The sequence below is a fragment of the Sinocyclocheilus grahami genome, unplaced genomic scaffold (genome assembly GCF_001515645.1).
Source record: "Sinocyclocheilus grahami isolate Dianchi unplaced genomic scaffold, SAMN03320097.WGS_v1.1 scaffold107.1, whole genome shotgun sequence".
NCBI classification, from domain to species: Eukaryota; Metazoa; Chordata; class Actinopteri; order Cypriniformes; family Cyprinidae; genus Sinocyclocheilus; species Sinocyclocheilus grahami.
In genome coordinates this window covers 199,220-226,929 of record NW_015505286.1, presented here as the reverse complement: position 1 = coordinate 226,929, position 27,710 = coordinate 199,220, and the positions used below count along the sequence as shown (strand labels likewise).

At 39.2% G+C, this 27,710-nt stretch overlaps 1 protein-coding gene across 1 annotated transcript in view; it reads left to right on the top strand.

The window, feature by feature from the left end:
* kif4 (kinesin family member 4) overlaps positions 1-27,211 on the top strand; it is a 214,291-nt gene extending 187,080 nt beyond the window's left edge. Inside the window, exon 31 of the mRNA XM_016276974.1 lies at positions 26,680-27,211. Within this exon, the coding sequence (XP_016132460.1) occupies positions 26,680-26,877 (198 nt within the window). The 3' untranslated portion in view covers positions 26,878-27,211. The remainder of the gene's footprint in view (positions 1-26,679) is intronic.
* Positions 27,212-27,710: the final 499 nt, after the last annotated feature.

The following is a 27,710-nucleotide window of genomic DNA, read 5'->3' as shown; positions in this document are numbered from 1 at the left end:
TGTGGAGTGACAGATCGCTGGTAGCGCCTCAGTTCAACAGACGTGGCAGCATGAGGCAGAGATAAGGACTGTTTGAAAGTCTTTTTTCCACTAAAACTTTGATGAGCTTTGTCTTGAGTTTATTACGTCAACATGAGATGTTATCGCAAAACAATCAGAAACAAAGTAATTACATGCAAATTTTTAAATCATAACATGCAAATTTATATAGTGGCGACCTCAGCAAAAACTTGCAAATTAATATTTTTGGTTGCAAATGAGACCGTTTTAGTCGCAGTCTGGAGTCCTGTATTTCTGTGGGTGTGGGACAGAATCCTGCGGGAACAGGACTAAAAAATCCATCCTACGCAGGCCTCTACCTGGAACTATGATGTCGCTCTGAGTTTCGTGCCGGCCGGTCATCCGACCGACAAATGATATATTTGATAGGCTGTCCATGAATGCTGATATTAAAATGGTAGTTCCATTTAGTCCCCTACAGTTGCCTATGTAACAACTTAGTTAAAGCTCAATCAATAATCAGAGGTTATGGCTAGTACTATTAAGTATGTCGTCACATGCTTTCTAATACCTCAATAGTATTTTTGTCTAGTATAATCCATTCAAAACGTAAAATTCTCAAGAGTAAGTCTTAGAGTAGAAGATGCATACCTGATTTCAGAAGGATACAAAGTTTGGAGTGTACACGTCTGGCTACATTGTCGTATCTTCACTACTTAGCAAGCCATAATGACCACTGAGGACCTAATAAAAACAAAAGAAATGCTTTACTGAAGTTTTGCTACATTATACATGGGAGGCATTTGGTTTCTGCGCACACACATACTGTCACTTTTTCTCATCCTTTTACGCTCTCAGTTCTGCACAGCATTTTTGGGCAATGTTCTTAAAGCTGAACATCCCACAAAATGACTATATAAACTGTGGTTATTCATGACTAATTGTTACCATAAATTAATTCACAACATACATAATCACCCGAGTCTTTCAAAACCTTTCCTCAAGTACAAAGACCAAGATAAACATTCTCCAAATGGAGACATGAAATAACAGTTGGAAGATGCATTGGCTAGGATCAAAGACCAGGGGACTTGGCACTCTGTTGAGGAACAACAGGTAATTTGGATCTGAGACCCTGGGAAAGTGCACACACTGCAGTAGGTAAAATATCTCTGAACTTGCTAACTTTTTTTTTTTTTACCTTTTAGTCTATTAGTATGTTTCTTTGAACACGAGACCATTGTACTAGTCTGAGACATTTCAAATGATACCAAAGATGACTGTTAATTAATTTGCATTGATATAGAATATTATATTTTGAGTAGTAAATATGCTGGGACACCTGTCATCTTTTTTGATCGATGATGACCTTTGACCTTTACCCTGAGGGTTTTGACCGAAAAAAAGCCGCCCCATCATCAGTAGTCATGGAGCTTTTTTGACCATATTTGTGTAGAATATCACCCCAATGTAGTTGAACAGCTTCTGATGTTGGTACAGCACTCTCAGAGAAAAGCAGTTTGAAGTAAAAAAATAAATAAAAAAATCTGTTAGCATGTTGATATCAGAAGCAACTATATTACATGCCCACTAGCCATTTACTATAGCCCTGTAAACATTAATTTGATTTAAATTATTGGACTTTGTACTGTGAGGTAAATTTGCAGACGGTCCCAAAAACAGCCTAGGCAAATATGCAGTGAATATCAATCCTAAAACTTACTTTACCGCGCTATCAGAGCTTTATTAACACAATTTATGATAAATGCTTACAAATGACAGTCCTGTGCTGTGGCTACAGTGGCAACTGCCGGAGACAGACCCCGGCTGCTGGAGATGCCGCTGCGAGATGCCGATATCACCAACTACAGATGGGCTTAGCTAAAGTTACGTATTTAGATGGGAGAGCATAAGAAGATAAAATAATTAAGTTCACTTGTCCCTGAGTTTAAGATGTTAAATTAGTTATCTTAGCCAGTAAACAACCTGTTGCTCACCATTGCTACATCCTCACTTGCTCGCTCACTCTTCTGTCAGACTGGCAGCGGCAGTGGCAGGAAAACGTAGTGTGCTCAACCTGCCATTTCATACGAGAGTGACCAATAGACTTGCAAGCAAAAAATTTAGATCCGCAAAAAAAAACTGCAGAAAAGAGACCAACATTTGTGGTTTCGTGATGAAGTGTTTGAAGTGAAGTGTTTTACTCTCAAACACAGTATGTTTGATTGAATAAAAAAAGACACAAAAGAAACTCCATAGTGTGAGATGATTCTTTTTTTCCTGAATAGCGAATCCTACAATTTTTGTTCAAGTGGTGTGATCTGCATCTGCTGAGTACGCTTTTTTCGATCATAAACAAAATGTTCAGATGGTGTTACATGCGTGACAGGTACAGCAAAATTAAAATACAGCTGTTTCACCCTGAGAGATGCCACCGCAGCAGTACATGCACTACCATGCACAAAGCTACGATTGTGGTGCTGATGCAACACATCGACAGCAAGCTGAAGGAAGAGTGTGCTGCAACATTCCTGTCTGTTTGAACCGCCCGCATACTACAAACCCAATTCCAAAAAAGTTGGGACACTGTACAAATTATAAGTAAAAAAGGAATGGAATAATTTACAAATCTCATAAACTTATATTTTATTCACAATAGAATATAGCCATTGGTTCGTGCAGTGTATAAAAAAACGAACCAGTGGCTCGGCAGCAGAGCTGCACGAGCCTATTGCGACAAAGCCCACCAATGCCCGCCAGAATGGGTGGGGCATCTAGCTATATAAGTGGGCGTTCGCCACAGGATTCTCAGGATACTTCGACTGAAACGACGTCTTAGTTGTGCGGCTTCATAGCACGGCTAGCAACGCAGTACTCGTTCCCGTATCTCAGGGAACCGATGTTACGTTAGTAACGGAGTACGTTCCCTGTCGATACTACACTCGTACTGTGTCTGCTAAGACGCTATGGGAACACAGTACAATCACGCCATGCTAAGGTAGAGGAACGAATATTCGACCATTGTTTGCTTATGGAAGTATCATAACTTCCATAAGCAAACAATGCCCACAGAGAAGTTAACAACAACCCAAGGCTAAGACGGGCTGAGCTCCTTGAGGTCACACCCGGCCTGGTACTCCTGTAACTTCGGCACCCAGGGGCCGAAAGCTGACAGGTGAACTAATGCCAGAGAGCTTGAGCGCGATATGGTTAAGGGCTCTCTGTCAGATCTGTTTGCGTAACACAGTGTGTGTCTCTTCAAGCGGAGAGGATCCTGGCCTGCAAGGCCGGGACTTCCAGGTTGTAAAACCTTGCAAATGTGGACGGCGAGGCCCAGCCGGCCGCCTCACAAATATCCGCAATGGACACACCGCTGGACCATGCCCAAGACGAGGCGATGCCTCTGGTAAAATGGGCCCATACTCCGATGGGACATTGAAGGCCCAAGGAAGAGTACGCTAGCGTGATGGTGTCTACTATCCATCTAGAGAGTCTTTGCTTTGTGACCGGATGCCCTTTGGTGCGGTTACCAAAGCTGACAAAGAGTTGTTCCGACCGTCTATAAGGGGCGGAATGCTCAATGTAAATTCTCAGAGCTCTGATGGGGCAGAGCAGAGATAACTCTCTGTCCTCTTCAGAGGGAGGAAGCGCAGAGAGCGTAATGACCTGTGCTCTGAATGGAGTGGAGAGCACCTTTAGTACGTAACCATGTCTTGGTTTCAGGACGACCTAAGAGTCATTAGGCCCGAATTCCAGGCAGTCAGGGCTAATGGAGAGCGCCTGCAGGTCCCCTATTCGCTTTACTGATGCTAGTGCCAGAAGCAGAGCAGTCTTCAGCGACAGTGACCGAATGTTGGTAGACTGTAGCGGCTCAAAAAGGGGGGCCCTCAGCACAGTGGGCAGATCCCATGAAGAGACGGTTAGGGGACGAGGCGGATTCCGCCTCCTGGCACCCCTTAAGAAGCGGATAACCACGCTGTCTCTGCCCACCGATTGGCCCGCAATAGGGGCATGAGAGGCCGCTATAGCCGCCACATAGACTTTGAGAGTGGATGGGGAGTGTCCCTTATCCAGCAGCTCTTGCAGGAATGACAACACCTCTGACAGATCGGAAGTAGGAGGGTCTTTGCCACAGTTTAGACACCAAGTGGAGAAAATAGACCACTTAAGCGCATTGAGGCATCTCGTAGATGGGGCTCTAGCCTCCGAAAATGTGTTTAAGACTTGCTCTGGGAGGTTCGAAGGATCCCATCGAGCTGCCAGAGCTGTAGGGCCCACCGAGGGTGCCATAATGCCCTGTTCGCTTGAAAGAGGAGATCCCGTCTCAACGGAATGGGCCAAGGGGCCGCTACCAACAACTGAGTCAGCTCTGATAGCCACAGCTAGTTCATCCAGAGAGGAGCCACCAGGAGAACCTTGTGTTTTTATTCCCTGATTCGCCTGATTACCTGTGGGATCAGGGCGATCGGGGGAAATGCATAAAGAAGGAGGTTGGGCCAACACGTCCTTGGTCTTTGAGTAATAAATTGGTCAGTGAGAGTTGTCGTCTTAGGCGAAGAGGTCTACCTCTGCCTCACCGAAGATCTCCCAGATCCTCTGAACCGTCTGAGGATGGAGCGTCCACTCCTCTAAGGGGACATTGCTCCTTGATAACATTTCCGCTCCTTGATTAAATTTGCCTGGTATATGGGCTCAAAAAGGGGGGCCCTCAGCACAGTGGGCAGATCCCATGAAGAGACGGTTAGGGGACGAGGCGGATTCCGCCTCCTGGCACCCCTTAAGAAGCGGATAACCACGCTGTCTCTGCCCACCGATTGGCCCGCAATAGGGGCATGAGAGGCCGCTATAGCCGCCACATAGACTTTGAGAGTGGATGGGGAGTGTCCCTTATCCAGCAGCTCTTGCAGGAATGACAACACCTCTGACAGATCGGAAGTAGGAGGGTCTTTGCCACAGTTTAGACACCAAGTGGAGAAAATAGACCACTTAAGCGCATTGAGGCATCTCGTAGATGGGGCTCTAGCCTCCGAAAATGTGTTTAAGACTTGCTCTGGGAGGTTCGAAGGATCCCATCGAGCTGCCAGAGCTGTAGGGCCCACCGAGGGTGCCATAATGCCCTGTTCGCTTGAAAGAGGAGATCCCGTCTCAATGGAATGGGCCAAGGGGCCGCTACCAACAACTGAGTCAGCTCTGATAGCCACAGCTAGTTCATCCAGAGAGGAGCCACCAGGAGAACCTTGTGTTTTTATTCCCTGATTCGCCTGATTACCTGTGGGATCAGGGCGATTGGGGGAAATGCATAAAGAAGGAGGTTGGGCCAACACGTCCTTGGTCTTTGAGTAATAAATTGGTCAGTGAGAGTTGTCGTCTTAGACGAAGAGGTCTACCTCTGCCTCACCGAAGATCTCCCAGATCCTCTGAACCGTCTGAGGATGGAGCGTCCACTCCTCTAAGGGGACATTGCTCCTTGATAACATTTCCGCTCCTTGATTAAATTTGCCTGGTATATGTGCCGCTCTCAGCGAGCGCAGGTTGAGTGGAGCCCATTTCAGGAGGTGCTCTACCAGAATGAAGAGGCGCTTCGAAGAGAGGCCTCCTTGGTGATTTATGTAGGACACCACTGACATGTTGTCTGACCGGATTAGCACATGGTGCCCTTTTAGGACTGGCAGGAAAAACTGACAGGCTCGACACACTGCTAGCATTTCCAGGCAGTTGATGTGGAAGCCTTTCTCAACATTTTGAGAGGGCGAGTGGTACCAATCTCGAAGGAGGCCACCAGTCTCCATATGGCCAGAGCCCGTTCCAGCATGACTACAGCTCTCATTTGGGATGAGTCAAAAATTGTTCCCATGAACAATATTCGCTGGCTGGGAAACAACGCGCTCTTGGCAAAATTGACCCGAAGTCCCAGGCGCTCTAGGTTGCTGAGGAGGAGTGTCCTGTGTGATACTAGTTCTGCCTCCAACTGGGCCAGAAGAGCCAGCCGTTGAGGTAGTTGAGAATGCAGATTCCCATCTGTCTCAGAGGAGAAGTTTTACTTCAAAAAAGTACCGGGGGCCAGGGGCAGTCCGAAGGGGAGGACCGTGTATTGATAAGGCCACTCCCTCGAAAGTGAATCTCAAGAATTGCCTATCTGGATGTGAAAGTATGCATCCTTCAGGTCCAGATAAAAGAACCAGTCTCCTGAGCAAATTCGTGCAAGGATCTATTTCAGCGTAGTCCTGAATGACCTTTTCATGAGGACGTGATTTAGGTGTCTGAGATCGAGGATGGGCCGGAGGCCTCCATCTTTTTTGTGGACGAGGAAGTAACAGCTGTAGAAGCCCGACTCGCTCTGAGCTGGAGGAACCGTTTCTACAGCTCCTTTTGCCAGCAGATTCATCACGTGAGGGTCCTTGCTTTGCCCTAAGGGGGAGACCACACTGCTGAAGCGTGGGGGTCTTCGAGCGAATTGGAGTGAATACCCTCGTTTTATTATCCCCATGACCCATCTCGACACTCCGGGGATGGCCTGCCAGGGTTAGATTAACTCGACTGCCTGGCCGCATGGGGGCAGAATACTCGTGAGTAATGGAAGAGGAAGTTTGCTCTCTTTTTGAAAATGTGTTTTATTTTTCCCGCTATAACAGCGACTGATTGCTTGGGCGCTTAAACGGACACGAGGTGTCAGGAGGTCTAAGAGAGGCTGCTTGGGAGGCAGTCCGGCCGTAGCGAGACCTGGCCCCATCCTCTTCCTGTCCCGCAAATCAGGAAGACGCCTGAGGCGCCGGGTCCAATGCAATCTTGGAGTTGAACGGGGTGTCAGGAGGTCTAAGAGAGGCTGCTTGGGAGGCAGTCCGGCCGTAGCGAGACCTGGCCCCATCCTCTTCCTGTCCCGCAAATCAGGAAGACGCCTGAGGCGCCGGGTCCAATGCAATCTTGGGTCGGGGTCCCTGATGCTTAGGAAGAGGGTAGCGTCTGGCTGAGCGGGAGTGTCCTCGTGTCTGCTGAGCCTTAGTGGGCTGAACGGCGGGGGCGGCAGGTGCTGGCTTTGCGGGCTACTGAGTCAGCGTAGACTTAGGGCAACTAGAGGCAGCAGCGGAGCTGGAGCACTTAGGCAGGAAATGTCACATAGCTTGGGACAATTTCTGTACCTCCGTGAAGTGCTCGGCGAATCCTTCGAGCGCCGGTCCGAAGAGACCCTTGGGAGAGACTGGAGCGTCAAGGAAGGGGATCTTATCTACGTCCTTGATTTCTTTTAACGTCAGCCATAAATGGTGCTCGAGCAACACAAGGCTGGTCATCGATCTCCCAATCACCTGAACGGTGGTCTTGGTGGTGCGCAGAGCCAGGTCGGTTGCGCTCCTCAGCTCCCTGAGGGTCGCGGGGTCCAGGCCAGACTCATCTGAGGATGCGAAGATCTTGGCCTGAAAGACATGGAGGACTGCCATAGAATGAAGCGCCGAAGCCGCCTGTCCAGCTGAAGTGTAGGCACGTCCAGCGAGCGCTGAAGTGGTCCTACACGGCTTGGACGGGTGAGCGGCCTTTGCTCTCCAGCCGAAAGCCATGGCTGGGCAGAGGTGCATTTTTTGGTCTCTTGTTTCTCATTTTCTAATATATTATATTATTACAAAGAATTGAACTGTTCTGATTTTTTTTTATGGAATTTCTTTAACACCGCACTGTAAAAAAAAAAAAAAAATTCTCAGGTAACCTAAAAATGTATACAAATATAAATTGCACATTAAAGTTAAAAGTTACACACTTTTTGTGTGTGCACTGTAAAGGTCTGGTATAAAGAATGTTTTTGCTCAGGTGGCCGAAATGTCTGCCCAATAGAGAAAAGTTTTGCTCAGCAAGAAAAAAAATTTGTGGGAACATTGGTTGTGACTGATCTTTTTGGGGTCAAGACGAATTCCCTCTTTTTCATAATATTTGTGAATGTAAGATGCTGTCGGCATCTGTGACTGTGTTTGACCAGACACTTGCTGTTTCAAGCACAAAAACATCTTCACATAATCACGAAACAGTGTATCTGACTGTTGTGGGAAATGCCAAACTTCATCGACCTTGGCCACCACATAACCCTTCTCAACCGCTTTTAAAGTTTGATACTGACCCAACACCCTGAGAGCACCCTCTCCTCATCTGTGTGACTACAGCTCAATGTCTGGTTTTGAGCATTCATGCAGGTTCTGCATAACGGGAACATGAGTTATCCACCGCAGCTGTAAGAGAGGACCGGGTGCAGTAATTTGCAGGGAGGGTACACGGTGGCCTTGATAAGTACGTAATAATTCTCAATTAATTCAAAATCATTGAAGCTAAGTGTATTGCCACACCCCTAGTGTCTATGAGCGTGATAAAGCTCATAATTTTCCAAGTGTATATAGCTTTCATTCTTCAGGTCAATCATATATTCATGAAAAATAAAATCAGTTTGAATAAGGTAAGCGATAACTTTGCCATAGTATCCTTTCAAATGTTAAAGTTGCCACAGTCATTGCGTTCTTTGCATGTGCTGCCCTTTATTTGTTCCATTTTGTTTCATTAGTTTATTTATTAGAATTTGAAAGATAATAACAATATTGATTGATAAGTAAGATCTGATTTTAGTCCTGTACGAACCCTGTTTAAGTTACCAGTTCTTGGACCATTTTAATCTTTCTGTTGTTGTTAATTGAACTGAACTGTAGTTTTCTGTAGTAAACTGTCTTTGTATATTTCCTATTTTATATTAATTTCCTAGTATTTAATTTACCATTATTTCTTTTGAAGAAAACAATTTCAGAAATTTCATGTTTTAGATTGTAGGTCATCTTGTACCCTGCCAAGGACAAAGCTAACCAGCAAAACTTGATATCAGAAGCATCCTAAATGTTACGTGTGTTTGCACCATATTGTAATGAGTAAACTTTCTTGGTATTGCTGTTTCAAATATCCCTCCATAATCTGTAGTCTTAGCCTGTCAAGGGCTAATGGCAATGGCATATACGTTACTAGTTAGTTTCAAGGAAAATCATTTTCAAATAATGTTCTTTTTTTTGTTGCCAAATAACCCTGTGTATGTGTCCGTCCCCGCAACCCCCAGAAAAAAGTTCAAGCTCAGGATATTTTTTTTGCTTTAACCCCTGAGTCTATGAACACATCTTGGTATTTCATGCACGCTTCACGTAATAAGACAACGTCATTCACGCCGTACTCATACAACTTCTTGAAGCGGAAGACTTTACCCAAGACTGTACTGTACCACGCGTCAAACTTTACCTGGTCTTTATCTCACATGTTTTCATACCCGTAAAACTTTTTGTCGGGGTAGCGTCCGATATAATTCTCATTTTCCAATCAATTGAAATGATGGGGAAAGTAGCCTTTATCTGTTGTGGTCAGGTTTAGTGACATAGGCATCTTAGACAGGGCCATCGGGGTAAAGGAGTATGTAGCTACTCAGCTCATGAGGAAATATGAATAATTAACCATAACTAGTTATAATTAATTATTCATATTTTAGATCCGCTGTAGATATTTAGCTGACCTCTCAGGGTCAACTGTCTTGTCAATTCTAAGAATGTTAACTATCGATGTATCGCTGAGAAAAAGCATTATGATGTCCACCATAAGGTCCGCTTTGCAAAAATACTCCAGAATTAGAAAGGATGCATAATGTGCTATGAAGCAATATAATTTGTATCGGGGATGTCTGAACTGGTGATTAGCTTTAAAAGTGATTGTGCAAACGAAATTAGCTACCATTTTGTAAAAAATTTTCTGGACTCCTTTTTAAAAGTTAAATTAAATGTTATTAATCAAAAAAACATGTCTAATTAATTAAAATCATGAAACCTAAACAATTTTACATCAATTTATAAAAAGTTTAACAAAAAATACATGTTTAGGGCCCTTTGAAATGTTAAATTTTTTCCAACCTTATGTTTTGTTACCAAATTCTTTGTTTTAACATGTCTAATTATTTGAAAGCCTAAAAACATTTCATTTATTCTTACAATAGCCTAATGATTTTTTCCTCAGAAATTCTGTGTTGTGTATTTAAATTTTTTAAGGCCTAGAACAGTTTAATTTATCTTTTTAATTAATGAAAAGGTAAAACAAATTTGGAAAATAAAGGGGATTTAATATTACAATTAAAACATTGAAGAAATATTGTATGATTATTCCTTAAAAATAAGGTTTTAATAATTTTAGTAGTAGTAGCCTATTACATTACTGAACAATAGTAATATATTTCTGCCGCAATACCTTCAAGTTAAACCAAACTTTTATTTTGACGGGTTGCCGTGAATACCTTTACATTCCTGTGTTGATATAATATGAGGATAGTTTTACTCAATGAAAATGGTCAAATGCTCATGAAGTGACTGTCAGAGCAGTTCTGGAGATGTTGTTCATGTATTTATGTCCTTATTAGTGAGACGGCAGATGTTAATATCACCGGAAGCGTCACGTGCGCTTCAGAACGAGTGGTAAACAAAACCGCACATCTGCGCCATTCATTAACACAGAGACACGCAGAATTAGTGTTTAAATAGTCGTTTTGCTGCTTAATATTTACAAATACTATTGAGAGTGTGCTCACTTGTGTGTGCGCATCGGGGCGGAACTCCGCTGTGCGCGATGCAGAGAGCATGTAGAGACAGAAATGACATGCCGTCGTGTAAATAAGATAAATAACATAAGGCTATTTAGTTTGTTTAATAAAAGAACACGGTATAGACCTGTTCTATAGAAAAGGCAACTTTAAATGACTTCTGTTGTGATCTGGCACTATGAGGAAAATAAAATTAAGTAATGAACTTGACCTCCAAGGGGGACCCCCTAATATAATGGCAGGGGAAACACTGATTTTCTTTGCCAGGTGGATTCTTCTTATGCATGTCGTAGCAGTAGATTGATTTACAATAGCGCAAACACGCTGAGCATTGCACGTTTTCTCAATCAAAACACATTGCAGACATGCTTACAATGGTAATTTTGGAGTTTTGAGTAACCTTTATAGCAGAATTCGCACACATGGTCAGCACCAATTAATGCTGTCAGATTCAGTATTATATAGTAATGTTCATTGTGTAAATAAAGGAACACCGTATTTGGATGAGAATCGTCATGGTTTTTGTACATTTCTAATGCTTGCGTTTGTCCTATAAAAAAAACAAACAAAAATTTTTTTCATCTTTTGGTCACCTGGTCAATCTCCAAATCTGTCAGTTTACGATGCTGACCCCTGCCTCCCAATCTGTTCATGGCCACGGTGGCTTCAATCTCAACCATGTCGTCAGACAATAACTGTCCATTAACCGTAAACTTTTTTCAATTAGATCAGTAAAAAGATTAATGTCATAATTATTTCACGGTGTTAAAACGGCGTTAACGGGGGACTTCAACCTGGGTCTGCTCAGGGTCAAATTGATCACGTGCTGATACGTCTAGTAAAATTTATTAACGGAAGGAACCAGATTGGCCGACTTGTACACACTCACTCAATGAATGGGCGATCTAACTATGTACTAACAGTGGCAATTGTAAGCAAATGCAACTACTTGAACACACGACAAAACATTGACCTTCACTTTTCCCTCTCTCCGTAGCAGTAGATTGATTTACAATAGCGCAAACACGCTGAGCATTGCACGTTTTCTCAATCAAAACACATTGCAGACATGCTTACAATGGTAATTTTGGAGTTTTGAGTAACCTTTATAGCAGAATTCGCACACATGGTCAGCACCAATTAATGCTGTCAGATTTAGTATTATATAGTAATGTTCATTGTGTAAATAAAGGAACACCGTATTTGGATGAGAATCGTCATGGTTTTTGTACATTTCTAATGCTTGCGTTTGTCCTATAAAAAAAACAAACAAAAAAATTTTTCATCTTTTGGTCACCTGGTCAATCTCCAAATCTGTCAGTTTACGATGCTGACCCCTGCCTCCCAATCTGTTCATGGCCACGGTGGCTTCAATCTCAACCATGTCGTCAGACAATAACTGTCCATTAACCGTAAACTTTTTTCAATTAGATCAGTAAAAAGATTAATGTCGTAATTATTTCACGGTGTTAAAACGGCGTTAACGGGGGACTTCAACCTGGGTCTGCTCAGGGTCAAATTGATCACGTGCTGATACGTCTAGTAAAATTTATTAACGGAAGGAACCAGATTGGCCGACTTGTACACACTCACTCAATGAATGGGCGATCTAACTATGTACTAACAGTGGCAATTGTAAGCAAATGCAACTACTTGAACACACGACAAAACATTGACCTTCACTTTTCCCTCTCTCTACAATTGCACATACAGCAATTGTAGAAAGCGAGACGACACAAACGGTTTCCTTTGTTTAGCCGCTGGTCATTAGTTAACTTGTTCCCCAATTTCTGATTAGATGGGCATGTACAGTGGGGAAAAAAAGTATTTAGTCAGCCACCAATTGTGCAAGTTCTCCTACTTAAAAAGATGAGAGAGGCCTGTAATTTTAATCTTTAGACTCATAACCAAACCATAATCCATGAAAGACAACCATTTATTTAACCTTAACTGATATGAAGTGTGCACTGCAAACACGAGCATTTTTGATGATCGTTTCTGTCCAGTCCGCTCGTTTTATTGCGTTTAACCACAGCTGTCATCGGTTTTTTTTTTTTTTTGCCTGGCAATGGCAGCAGGTATGCAATAAAATTTCAAATTGGAGCCTGTACTCAATCATTCTGACACTCAACAACACAAGGAGATGACATTTTAAGCTCCTTATGTAGCCGACTCTATCCTGATTTGTATTGGCCACCTCCAGTTATTCCTTTGTTTTCCCTCCAGCTAATGCTGTGATGTAATTGTGATGTTGGCACTAAAAGGGTCTATAGCCGTTGTTTAGAGCACAGAGGAGATTCACTATCAGATGTCTTTCTCTCAAACGTTCATGTAATGCATCATGAACACCCACAAAATTTTCAAACACCTCTGTTTGCAAACTGCAGAAACGATTCTGTGACGTTTGATGCTGTTTATATAAAATACCTCTTATTTCCTGAATCCATGTGTCCTGAGCATCCAATCTGTTATGAATCGCGTCCGGTCTATTATGCACCTCCTGTTTTCGTTCTGTGCAGCATTCCAACGATCTGCTGACAATGATTCTGATTTTTCCTTCTCCGGTTCTTAAAAAGCGAAAGGCATTTGAAGTCCTCTTTTTGTTATTCTTTTGTCTTGATCGCTGACCCAAGACGTTCGCTCCCAAGCACACAACCCTGAATGTCATCCAAGCTTTCACGGTCCCCATCTGTGTAGGAAAAGCAAAACAGAACTCAAATTAAAGGCACTCGACTACAGCAAAGTTATAACTAACGCGTTAAGTAAAATAAAAAATTTAACCGTTTTAAAGAAAAATAAACAGAAAATAAAAGCCTAATTAACTAAATATGTAAAATATTGCATAATTGAAAATAATTAAAACATAAAAGCATAATTAAGTAAATACTAGGGCTGGTAAGCGAATAAAGTTTTTAATCTAATTAATTACATGACGTGCCGATTAATTAATCGAATTAATGGCACATCAGATTTGGCTGAGAAATTACTCCCAAAAGATATAAAGTCATTGTTGTTGAAAGCATCAAACAGACATTACAAAAAGTAGCTTCAGCAAAAAATATTTTGTTTGATAAAATTTATTACATGTACTCTTTTGGACCATGAGGGTGAGTAAATGATGACACAGTTGTCATTTTTGGGTGGGTGAACTATAACTTTAATAATGTATTTTATTCATTTTATTATTATTACTATGGAAATATGAAATGTTTCTTTAATGAAATGATACTCTAAATAATAAACTAAAACTGCCAGTAGTTGGTGGTAAATGTCTTAATGATTAAGTCATCGAGTCATTTATTCATTCACTTGATTCGTTCAAATGGCTGATTCATTCAGGAGTGAAGTAAATGGTTCTTTATGAATGGTCCATTGAATCATTAGGCTTGTTCGACTTGAAGATCATCACCATCAGACTGATCGATGCAAGAGCAATTAGAGAGCAGACGAATACTTATGCTTTTGAATCGCTCTCGCGGTACTTTGATGTCACACTAGTCTGTGCAGCACCGCTTCAAATCCACCAAGCCTAATGATTCACCCAATTCGTTCAAAACGTGCATTAAAGGGTTAGTTCACCCAAAAATGAAAATTACCCCATGATTTACTTGCCCTCAAGCCATCGTAGATGTATATTACTTTCTTCTTTCAGACGAATACAATCAGAGTTATATTAAAAAATATCCTGGCTCTTCCAAGCTTTATAATCGGAATGGATGGTAGCCCAAAATTTGAAGTCCAAAAAATTTAACCAATCCATTATGAAAGAAGTCCACACGGCTCCGGGGGGGTTAATTAATGCCTTCTGAAGCCACGCAATGCGTTTGTGTAAGAAAAATATCCATATTTACAACTTTATAAGCCTCAATCTCTAGCATCCGCTAACTGTCGTACACGCATTCACAAGAGAGTGGCGTCCAGTGGATGACGTAGGCGTAGAGTAAACTCCGGTGAGAATATGCTAGTCTCGCGAGAAACAAGTTTTGTTTACAGCAAAGGAAAACCAGTGTCCTCTTGGCTTATATTTTAAAGGGGTCAAAAGTGCTTTTGCTTTTGCACTGAAACACACAGCGTCTCCCTGACATGGCTGCTTCAACACTAACTGCGGTTACTGAAACCACCCCTTCTTTCTTTGCGTGCACATTTGGGTGCATTATGCAAATATTCCCACATAGTGACCTAGATATGTGGGGGCGTGTTAGAATGAGCCGTTTTAGGGGGGCGTGGCAGAGTCTTAACTTTGATAAAGAATATCTCTTTGGTTTTGAGACTTTAGTCTTTGCAACTTCAGGGATCTTATCTATGCACAATCAGCTTGTAACACTCCAAAGAGAAAGGAAAACTTGAAATCGCATCATATGACCCCTTTAAAATCCTCCGACATTTTTCTTTACAAATCCTCATTTTGTACTACTAATTCGTGTACTAATTATTTTGTTTTGCTCTCTCTTCTGCGCTTCCACGTTCGTCACTTCCTCGTTCGTCACTGCGGTTGCCTATGTGCTACGTCATCCACTGGATGCCACTCTCTCGTGAATGCATGTATGACAGTTAGTGGATGCTAGAGATTGAGGCTTATAAAGTTGTAAATATGGATATTTTTCTTACACAAAAGCATTGCGTGGCTTCAGAAGGCCTTAATTAACCCCCCCGGAGCCGTGTGGACTTTTTATAATGGATTGGTTAAATTTTTTGGACTTCAAATTTTGGCCTACCATCCGCTCCCATTATAAAGCTTGGAAGAACCAGGATGTTTTTTAATATAACTCTGATTGTATTTGTCTGAAAGAAGAATGAACAGTTCTTCTTTGTCTTTATATAATCGTTGGAAAAATTGAGCAAAACAGACAACATTGTGTCTAAAATAACACTATTAACTTCTTTCTTACTGAACTGTTGTATAAGATCAGTATCACATTTGCACTTGTGTGATATTGCACTTAGCCTATTGCTTACTATACGATGTAAATATGAGACAAAAACTCAAATGGGTATTTTTGCCCCATATCTTGAATTTTAGGGACATTCTAACTACATTCTATAGGCTCCATCACGCACGAGTTGTTGCCCTGCCTCATATTTGTCATCAATCCGCTGTATGAAATGTCAGATGACCCACATAGGTCTGGGGTGGGGCAAGTGTGTTAAATGCATTAATAATTTTAACGCGTTATTTTTCACCATAATTAATCTAATTAACGCATTAAATTACCAGCCCTACTAAATACATAAATAATTTTAAAGATAATGAATTAAATAAAAACTTAAACTAAAAAATATTGAATAATTAAAAATAAAAGCATAATTAAATACATAGATAAAAAATTTTTTTTACCAAAATAGAAAAATATTGCGTAATTAAAAGTAATTAAAAAATAAAAGCATAATTAACAGCCGGTCTATGGCAGAATACATGCGATCCTACCATTGTATGATTCTTCATATCTTCTGGTCAGCGTCACACGTACACTCTTCTCTTCCCCTCAGGATTCGTCATCGCTTCTGTGTATCAGTGATGCTGCTGCTCGGTCCAGGTGATTGATCGCTCTCTTCCTGAGTCAAATCAACAAATGCGTGCGGCAATACAAGCTCGGCCAAATCTAGAAAAAGATGATATATATTATAATAGATATTATTTTATTGTTAAAGAATAGAATTACAGTTTACATAATATAATCGTACTCACCATCCATGTCTCTGTGGCCATTAGTCGTCGTCTCTCTCACTACAAATAAAAAGACCATATATAAATCATAACTAATAAACAGATACAGATATCAGGAAAGTATTAAATGTACAACTGTTCTTACCTATCAAATCTCTTTGCTCAAAAGCCAATTCTTCCTTAGAAATCAGGTCGCTAGCAACTAGGACATAAACCATGATAGATTGAAACTTATGGTTTGATCTTTATATTCAGCGCAGGATGTGGATAATGGACCAGTTTTGTTACAGCTGATAAGAAAATGCCATTTAAACTTAATCATGCTACCGTCCAATCCATATTACAGCATAAATTAATTAATTCAAACATACTCATTACCGTCAATGCGCCATCAAACGGAATTTAGAAAAAAGTCTACCAGCCAGGATTCGAACATAAATATGCGAGACATACGTCCCATAAATAAGCGCGCACCCCGTGAAGCCACGGGGATGACATTCAAACATTTACGAAATGGGGGGGAAAAAATCACATACCGGATTTACTGTTATTGAATAAATTATGCTTGAATGGATATGCTTACATTGAAAACATAGATATTAGTATTACACATTAAATTCACTATTGTTTTTGCAATTACATGCAATCACCACTTAGTCAGTAATTACAACCAGCACTGATTACATTGTCTAAAAAGAATGTAAATCTTAATTTACCGTATCTTGACCCTAGGGATGTAACGATTACTGGTTTGACGATAAATCGGGATAAAATACCCCACGGTTAGTATTACCGTTTCATATTTTAATTATCACTATAAACTTATTCGATTACCGCGATTTGAGCAACTGAGGATAAATAAATACTGTCCAGCACAGGGCTCCAGTGTGCTACCAAATGGGTGCATTTTGCCATAATTTTTTCTACCGGTGCGACTAAATTTTGTGTGTGGTCGCACTGGCGCGATCACCGCATTAACTCATAAGTGCTGCCATTTCTGTTGCATATGAGAAACAGCAAACAAAACTGAAAGCATAACGAAACCGTGCTACTCGTTTGAACTGCGCAGCGCTAGAGTGTAGAGCCTGGTTTATACTCGCCGCATCAGCAGGAGCGCGAGCTGCGTGCAGCAAAAAGGACGCGAATATTGAGGAAACGATGGATGGGTTTCATGTAGGGCTGAACGATTAATTGCATTTGCGATAATATTGCGATATGAAAATTTTCGATTTTTCAATCGCAGAGGCTGCGATTACATGGTCACGTGACAGGCGAGAGTAAAGAGGTGTGTTCGACCAGCCAGGTGCTGGTCATTTAAAAGCTAAATGCAGAAAATATGACGAGGCATATCTTGCTCTCGGCTTCACTCACCGTGGCTATACCAGACACCACAGATGTCGCGTCGCGCCGCAACAGCTCTACACTGGACGTGACAAAGCGACCGTTGCAAATCATTTTAACTTCGTGTCAGTATGTCATAAATAGAACAAGGCATCAGTTTAATGTTGGGTTTTGTCGCGCCGCGCTGCATCCAATGTACACAGCGTCACTGATTATAATGGTTCTACTGTATTTTGCCGCTCGCATCCGGTGTAGACATGGTGTGTTGGTGAGGAGGAAAGCCTGTGTGTCCTATGCCTTAGCGGAAAGCAAGAAACCTACAAAATATAAATAAATAACAGAGAGAGAATAATAATAAGTTATTCTCTCTATGCTATTTTTCAATGTTTCAAGTGATGCAGGTGTTTTTTTCCCGGTAGGTTTTTTTAATTAAAAAAACATTAATTTTTCATAATGTTTAGTGAAATTATTTGGTAGTCTGAGGGGGGCGCAACCAAAAAAGTTTGAGAACCACTGGTCTAAAGTTAACAGACAGTGTTTAAAAAGTGCAGTGCTCATGTTTACATATGTTTACCTAAAGTTGTGTGGTAAAGCAACAGATTTTTTTTTATATTTCTGCAATCTACTTTAGTTTGTGTGATTTGTTACTGACTTTCATATTAATGTTTACACCAGGCTTATTTAAACATAATTATTATATGCTTACAAGGTTGGAAGTTCAACAAATCAGTCAATATACTGTGATTGTAGATGTTAAATAAAAATGTCATTCATATCAATTCATGCATCACCTAATTTCATCATAACATATAGGCCTTGCCTACAGAAAAGAACATTTATGTTTAATCTGTCTAATAGTGTGTTGGTCATACTATACAATGATTTATAGCTTGTCTTTGTTGAATAGTACAGAACACAAAGAGCGTTAAAAAAAAAAAAATTTGCATATTAAATCGCAATATTGGTAAAAAAAAATCGCAGTTAGATTATTTTCCAAAATCGTTCAGCCCTAGTTTCATGCTAAAGTAAAGTAAAAGACCGCTTCTTAAACCAAAAGTGAACATGTTGGCATTCTTGTGGGGAAAAAAACTGAAAAGCACTGTCACCGACAACAGGTTTAGTTTTACTTTCTTTTGTTTTTCATTTTGAAAAGCTTGTTATCTTTGCCGTTTACTTCACGTTATGCTATGGAGGCTCTCTTTTTTTATTTATTTGATTCCTCCGTGTTTGCTAAACACTGTAATTTATCAGTCGGTATATAATACAGCATGTGGTGTATGCCATGCCTCGTCTTATTCGTTTTTGTTAATAAACGTTTTGTAAGCTAGTTTGTCATTGTATCTTAATGTTTTATTGTTGTTATGCTTTTTAATTAATAATAACAATGAATCCATCTTTTGTTTTAGTCTTAAAAAGTGAAAGGTGTGTAGATGTAAGCAAATCAGACCATTTTTTTTCTTGTAAAACGTGACACCAAGATCGCGAATTCGAAAGTGAAAGCACCTGAAGTGCTTCTCCCGTTCACAAAATTTAAATCACAAATAATGCTGATGAAAAATAAGGGGTTGAATATTAACCACTTTCGTTTTCATATTACTATAAACTATGACAAAAGTTCATCAGCATACATAGATTAATCCCCAAAAAAATAAAATAAAATATTGCGACCAAATCATGTGCTGGTTTGACCAACTGAGAAAGTTAGTCGCAAAAGAGCGACCAGTGAGAAGAATGAGTCTGGAGCCCTGAAGCATAACGCACAGTTTTAAGTAACAGTCTCACATGCACACAGCAGCAGAGTGGTTTAGTTTTGTGTGAAAACATGGAGGAAAAGCTGGGAGGTTTTAAAGAGTGCTAAGGGAATTATACAAATGAATATATGGATGAATTAATTATATAAATGTAACTCTGAAGATTCTGACTGTCTTCAGAAAAGATTTGATGGTATTTTGTTTTCGTCTTCGCTCCATGTAATACCTAATAAAGTAGTGTTTTAAGCACAATACTGTTTTGTCCTCGGAGGTTACGGGAAACAGCTCTAATTCTACTGTTCCTAAAGCGCCACCTAGTGTCAGAGAGTGATTTACAGAGAGTTACATTTACATTCAGCCTGGGTGCAATTTTTGTCTGGGCCAAAAAATGGACCGAATTTGCATGCCCTGCTGTAAATTTTGACCGGTTGATGAAAAACAAGCTTATGTGGATTCTACACATTTAAACAGTAAGGTATCTAGTATTATTTATGGAGCAGATAAAATACATATAATCATTTATTAATCAGTTATCATTTTGACTTGACCCTTTTCTTTATTTAAAAGCTGAAATGTGAGGTTTACCATTTATGAAACTTTTTCAAAACTTTATTTGAACATTTACATTAGATATTTGAACATGCTATTAGATAAACTGTTGTCAGTCATGTTGTCATTTAAATTCCAGACATCATTGGCAGTGTTATTGTTTTAGTTATGCAAACAAAAACTCATTTTATTTGTTTGTTGAGTTTAAATGTAAAACTTGGTGAAATTATTTGTCAGTACTTTTTGAACATTTCCAGCACATTTTAACAATACCGTGATAATACTTATAACCGTGATCATTTTGGTCACTATAATCGTGATAAGAAATTTTCATACCGTTGCATCCCTATTTGACCCATATCTTGACATCGTGAAGAAAAAGCTGAAAATTCCTGTTAGAAAGAGAAGATGAGCCAAAATCCAGAATTCAGGCCTATACTGTTGTTCATTTTGCTGGGGTTGGTTTTTTAGCTTCTCAATCGTGGCCTGAGGCTAGAGGTGTGTTTGGAGTTAATAACTCCAAACTCATGTCTTTCTGTGCGGTTTCGTGTAAATCTTTTTTTTTAGAAATAATAAGTGCTTAGATTATAAAAAAAGATAAGCATGTTTGTTTTATTTTTAAATGGTGGTAAACACGGTATGCATTTTAACTAGAAATATAAAATCCGAAAGAATATAAGTATTATAATATAATACGGATTTAAATGATAGGTTTTAAAATATTGAAATGTATAAACCATACAAGCTATGAAAGACTTTTTAACGCAAAATATATTCCTGTTTTAATCAACAATGACTAGATAAAACATTTAGATATAACAGAGCTATAGAAAGATAGTTTACGACACATTTTTTCTATCTTATATTAATAGAATAAGGAGAGCACTGCAGCTTAGGGTATTTTCAAGTGTGACCAGCAGATGTCCTCAGTGCTCCATGAAACTCTTATCTGTATGGGGCAATGAGATTGTGTAAATATAATAAAATTAATAAGTCACGTTAAAAGCTTGTATGATCAGGGCGGATCCCCGTTCTGCAAAAATACTTCCGCTTCGCCATGCTGCTGTGTTATCCGCAACGCTATACGTTTAAAGTGATAATGTGAAGCATTTATCCTTAAATTACATACATTTTATTATATTTCTCTCTCAAGAATAAACTGATGACGACTAGCAGATTAGTAAAACAATTTAGTAAAACATTAACGTGTGTGTAGTGACATTTTCCTGCTGGAATATACACAATCTTTGTTTAAAAAAAAAAAAAATTTTTTAAACCTGTAACAAATCAATGTCGTGGGCCATGCTTTTCCAGACTCTTTAACATGACCTAAACAAAGAGACAATTTAAGACTGTCCTGAGGCACAGGAGCTGAAATCTATGAACAGACCGTGACGAATCCGGTAACTTAATGGGGGTAATTATTGGAAACTCGTGTGTTAAAATCTCATAAACAAAGAAATGTTTAAAAAGGGTCTCGTTTTAGGATCTATGAATAAGGGACATTGTAGTTAATAATGCCGTTGTTCCCTTGAGCCTGTGACATCCAACTCTGATACCTCAGTGACATCAAACACACAGACGACTTATGGAAGCTTTTAATTCATATTGTGAAACCCCATTTTCACATATTGAAATTCAAATTTAACATGTCAAGGTTCAAAATTGATTAATCTTCATATTACACCCCCGGAGGTCATGGGTCAATGAAGAAATTCCACATATACTAAAACCATATATCATATTGACAGGTGGAGATCATTAAAAGGTCATAGGTCAACGTTGGAATTCCAAATATGCTAAAACCATATGGCATATTGATATCAGGAGATTATTAACAGGTCAAAGGTGAACGCGATGTGGGTGGTCCGAGGTTGCGGGGTCAAACCCCTCAGGGTCAAAGGTCATCATCAATCAAAAAATTTGACAGGTGCCCCAGCATATTTACTACAAGTGTGCATATGATTATTCTGAGCGAGCTGAGTAAAGGGAAGAGAGTGGGGGAAAAGGTATAAATGTGTGAAGGAATGAGCATTTAAAATAAAACACAGTACCGTATTGACCTGAATATACTGTTAATAAGATTTTGGTAGGCTACTATTAGATGGATAGCCTAAATGTCCTAATTCAGATGGGCTACTTGTTTTTTTTGTTTTTTAATGGTATATCAAAAAGTGTATATTTTTTAAATGTGATTGTTGGTACATTTTACCAGTTTTTACCATACTTTCAAAACAAAAAGTAAAATAGGAAAAATATGCAATATGAAAATAATTGAAGACAAAATGTGTTTTACTGAGAAAAAACAAGATTTGGTTTTTAAAAAGCCTTTTTCCAAACGGTACATCTGGAAAAAGGGGGGTCTTATAATCAGGGTCGTCTTATATTCGGGCCAATACGGTACTTTCATTAGACTTTTAATAGGCCATGTTTACATATCAGTTACATATCGGAGGTTGACGTCACGCACTCTAAACTCCACTATTTTGGCAGGCAATCAGGAGAGTATTTAGACCTTACAAACCTTACTATTTCAATATGGTGGACAGCTGCTGTGCGCCAGAGTAGCCGGGACGTCCTCTATATTGGGCTTAATTTATGTGTCCCGTACGTTGACCTACCTCCCTTGGCCCGTTTCTTGCCCCCTCACACAGTATTCGTTAAGTAAATCAGAAAATCCTGAACATAACTGTTTGAGAAAGGCTGCAAAATCCTCTGCTGGCTGATCGCTCCCGCTTTACAATTAAGCGGCACTCGCGCTAATGCCAATTCCGTCCATGTTATTAAATCTAGAAGTTATCTTTAATTCAAAAATACACATTTTCCTATATATATATATACATATATATACATTGACTCCCGGCTGTCCCTGCCTGCTGGTGTAACAGAATGTGTAAACAGAATGGGTCACGTGACGTCCGGAGCTCTATACAATCCTGTGTCTGAGTCTGCACACATTTAGGTTATTTAATGAAGTGACAACCACATTCTATAACCGGGCTCACACCCATACATTTTCTGGATTCACAACCATATTTTGAACTTGTGATGTGAACTAAACAGGACTCAACAATTATTCTGTACAGTGAGCCACTCTGTGCTGAGAGTGCGTGTCTAGCAGGATTTTTGTGTGTGTGGTTTATCCAGTGTTCGAAATATACCGTGGACTTTGGGGGAGCCCTCTCGTTTTTTTTTTATAACGGGGGTTTGTGCGCTTGCGCGTGCCTCAGGAGGGCTTACAATGATTTACAAAGATACATAACAGCTACAAGTGTATGCACTACTTGCTTTATGCAAACACTATATAGGATAAATCACTATACAGGATTTACCCTATTATACTTTATCGACACGAATTGTTAGGTGAAACAACAAACAGCCACCCACAAATAGTCTATAAACAAAGAATCAGGCTGTCTTTGAGTTCACATGAACAACGGTTAAAGTTACTCGTCGTCAGGCTACAGAATAATACCATAATTCCTCCGTTCAATTAGGCCTAAGACATCGAGAGTCACGCAGACCTATAACAACCCAGCCACAACACATAATTGCGAATAACATGCCTTACCTTAACACAGAATCGAGTCCAACGTTTGTTTTTTCTACGAATTTTTGAGTTAACATGTACTAAACATGAGTGGAATTTGCACCGCAGCGCCCCCACACCTTGATGCTCATGGAAGCATTGTTATCTTTATTGAAGGGAATTAGGTTTAAATCGCCGTCATGCATGAATGAATGATATTTTTGCAATTTTACACATAATCTACGATGATCACATTACACAAAACTGAAATTGCACTTCATAATAACACATTGTCAATATTGAGACCCCCCAAAATTTCACATCACGTTTTCAGGGGAGCCCATGTCTTATTAAGGGGAGCCGAGCTCCCCTGTAGTTCGCACCCTGGGTTTATCTGTTTAAGTGTTATCTGCTTGTTTTAGATCCAATCACTGGAGCTCTAACTTCGGTATAGGTTTATACCCTCCCCCACCCCCCAGCAGCTATCACTCTGCAGTTCTTATACTTCAAAAATAGTGACCTTACCACCTTGATACTGAGAAATAATCGTCTCTACATGAGTGTTTCTTTGCACATGCTTTAATGAATGCAACACATTACATTTACATTTATGCATTTAGCAGTTTTATCCAAACAGAGTTAAAGTAATTACAGTGGATAGCTGTACACATGCAGCCTTAATAAGGATCTGTATATTTAATTCCTACAGTGAAGACTGTGCAGTGTTATATTATATGATTACATTTTTGTATGTTGTACCCGAACCTTTGTTTTTCTTTTGTCATGTATGACTATTGTAAATCTAGTGTCATACCTATGGTAAACTTTCTACAAAATTATGGAAATTACTGTTACAAAATCAGTCATTTTGATTACAAGAAAGTATTAAAGCTAAATAAAAATATAAAGTTATGAAATATATGAACAAATAATAGATTCATGAGACTAACAATTGCCGTTGGATATACCCAGAACAAATTATATCTCACATTTAACCAGAGACATCAGAGTCAGCGGCAAATTTCACAAGAACTGGCTCAAGACCCCGATATACTTCAAGCGAAGAACATCAGAGTGGGTGGCGTCGGGATGTTTGATAACAGTATACCGCTGCTCATGTATTTCAAATTTCAAATAGGTGCTACCTTTATAAATAAACCTCATATTTTAAATTTAAAGAACTGCATTCTTACCTTAAAATTTTCATTTAAATTTCAAAGTGAAATTCTTAAATGCTCAGTGTTCATGTGTAGGTGGTTGAAAATGTATCTGCACTAAATATTTATTGTGGAATAACAGACATTTATTCGCCTAGCTCAAAATGGAGTTGCATATGAAAGTGATTTACTTGCAATCTAGATTTAATACCACATTATAAAACGGATAGTTCCGGTCTTTGATTCTGATTGGCTGAGCCACGTTCAAAGCTGTTGTAAATTACTCTACAAACATACACCTTTGTTTACATTTGTCTGTTGCTTGGCAACCACTTTGTTGCAACCACAACTGATTCTGAGTAACTACATTGTTTGGTGGAAGAATACTGTTTTTTTTTTTTTATATCATTACACTTTATTTGCTCTGTTTTATTTTGTGAAACCTTACTACGTATATGGAATAACCATTTTATAAAAGCAATAAGCCCCGTGAAGTCTTGGGTCTTATTGCTTTATTAGTATGCTTTCTTAAGCCAACATGATATATATATTTTTTTTATTTTTTTTTTACAATAAAGAAAATGTATTTACTTTACTTTTAGTCATTTAGCAGACGCTTTTATCCAAAGTGACTTACAAATAAAAAGTAATTAAAGCTAAAACTCTATAAATACTATATAGATACACACATTTAAGAAAAGAAAAGAAATTAAATTAAAATGACAAATGCATACAACAACATTTCAAAACTAAAACATTTAAATGAAAACAAAAAAATAAAGCTAAAAACAATGAAAAAATATTAAAAGAACAAAAGGTATGAGTATAATAATGATTCTAACATAACACTAAGCCAAACACCAAAAAACAACTACATGTGTATGTACAGCCACACACATATACATGTACATATATATAAATACATTAAATATATATATATATTATTTCATTTCCATTTTGTATGTTGAAGTACTGAAATAACTCAAAATAAATAAAAGTAAAACTTAATAAAAAGCCTATATAGACATAATAAAAAAACTAATAAAATGACAACATCATTACAACTGTAACTAAAACTAAAATAGATAACTAATACAAATCAAAGTACATTAGTTAATCAGTAATCCTAAAAAAATAACACTGAGGCAAACACACATGCTAAAATAACAACAACTTACTGACACATAGTAAGAAATAGATTATAAAAAACTGAAACAGAAGTGGAAAGAGGAGAGATAAAAAGCAATACTTATGCCCTTAGCTGGTGTCCTGCCTGGTGGAGTCGCACGGTAGAGTCGATGGTCTTTACACTCTTCGGTCTTCACACGACTGCGGCCGCTTCCGCGGTCAACTAAGCTTCTTTTTAATTCGTTTAACAAAACTCAAATTGAATTCAGCTGGACACACTTTCCTGTTTATCCCAACAAATGGCCAAGCAAAGCGCACGACACTGACAAGGTACGCGATACAGTACGAGACCAAACGCCATTTCAGCACATCTCCACAGTAAACAAAACAAGCGTTTCCTAGCAATGACAACCGCTCTAAACACTGAGACAAGAAATAAATACACTTACAAGCTGCTTTTAACTTCTGCTGATTGACTGCTTCTCACAAAGACTATTTCTTTACACTGTTTTGCTGGCGCTTGAACACACTTTCCTGTTTATCCCAACAAATGGCCAAGCAAAGCGCACGACACATGAAAAGATACACACTTCACTCTTAATTGGCAATGCTGACGTTGGCTTGCGGTCGCTCTGATGAACCTCTAAACACTCGCTGTGAGTTCAGTCGCTGTTCATCGGATTCACTTTCGACACACATGCTGCGTCCAGGGGTCGATGCCCCCGCTGTTACCGTGACAACGGTATTATCTATTTAGTAGATAATGATTAAAAAATATATATTTAATTTTTCTTTATCTTGGACATTCTTATTCCATTGAACCTAGAAAATGGCATACTTGTTTGGGATGTCATGAAGGTAATTAGGAATCAATAATGACAGCCTTTTCATTTCTGTGTGTGCTATTCCTCTAAAGTCACACTTCCTCAAACACTTTTTTTCTTCTTTTTTTTTTTTTTTACCATGAGCAGGAGATTGGAGACATAGGCCACCTGCCTGCAGATCTGAAGCTTGAAAAGAAACCAGTCCCTGCTGACAACGAGAGTGACAGTGATGACTCTGAAGTGATGAACAGCACTTCCAGCCTTCTCCGGAGTAAAAAGAGAGGTCTAAATAACTTCAAAAACAGCTTTTTCTCTGGCTGCACACCCATCCGTGAAGAACATTAGCATTACAGTAGTAGAATGTGATATATAAACACTTGCTAACTTGTCTCTTTTTTCATGTGGTTTAAATGTATGCATTTGTTTAAATTGGTAATTGTACTATAGGTTTGTGGAAACTGCCATTCATTTGCAATAATGGTTAATGCACTAACAATATTAACTGCTCATGTCATTGGTTATTTTAGTCTCTTAAGCAAAATGGCTGTATATGACATTTGAAAGTCAGGGTTGTAGATGTTATTTCTATTAAAAATCTAGTGACTTCAATAAATGGTTCATTTTATTTTTGTTGTTTATTATTTAACATTACTATGTTAAAATATCTAAATACACTATTCATTTTTATGCTCAGTTAATTCTAATATTACATATTGCATAGTCATAGTCAGACTCCTCACTGCTTTGAGACAAAAAGTTTGTTTCAGAGTCCTCCCCACTTTATTTACCAGCATAAGATAATTTTGGTCATGAAGCGTTTTGTTCAGACTGATATTGAAATGTTTTCAAATGGCATGGCAGCACAAACTAGGAAACAAAGCGCAAGGCCTAGCAATTATGAAGAGTGATGAAACTGCTGTAAACAAATTCAGACAGAAAGACCGAACAAAATCATGGAAACATATAAAATCGTTCTGGTTTCATAGTGTAACCCCATGAAAAACTTTGCGGTTTATATCTCACAACGGTGTGACGAGGCCTAGCGCGGTAGCGCTTTTAAACACTAGGATAAAGTCAAAATATCTATCAATTTTAGGTGTACTTACCAGAGATCAGTCTGTGACAGAGTTAGAACGAGTGTTGTTAGACCATATTGTCTCTATAAAGATTTGTACGTT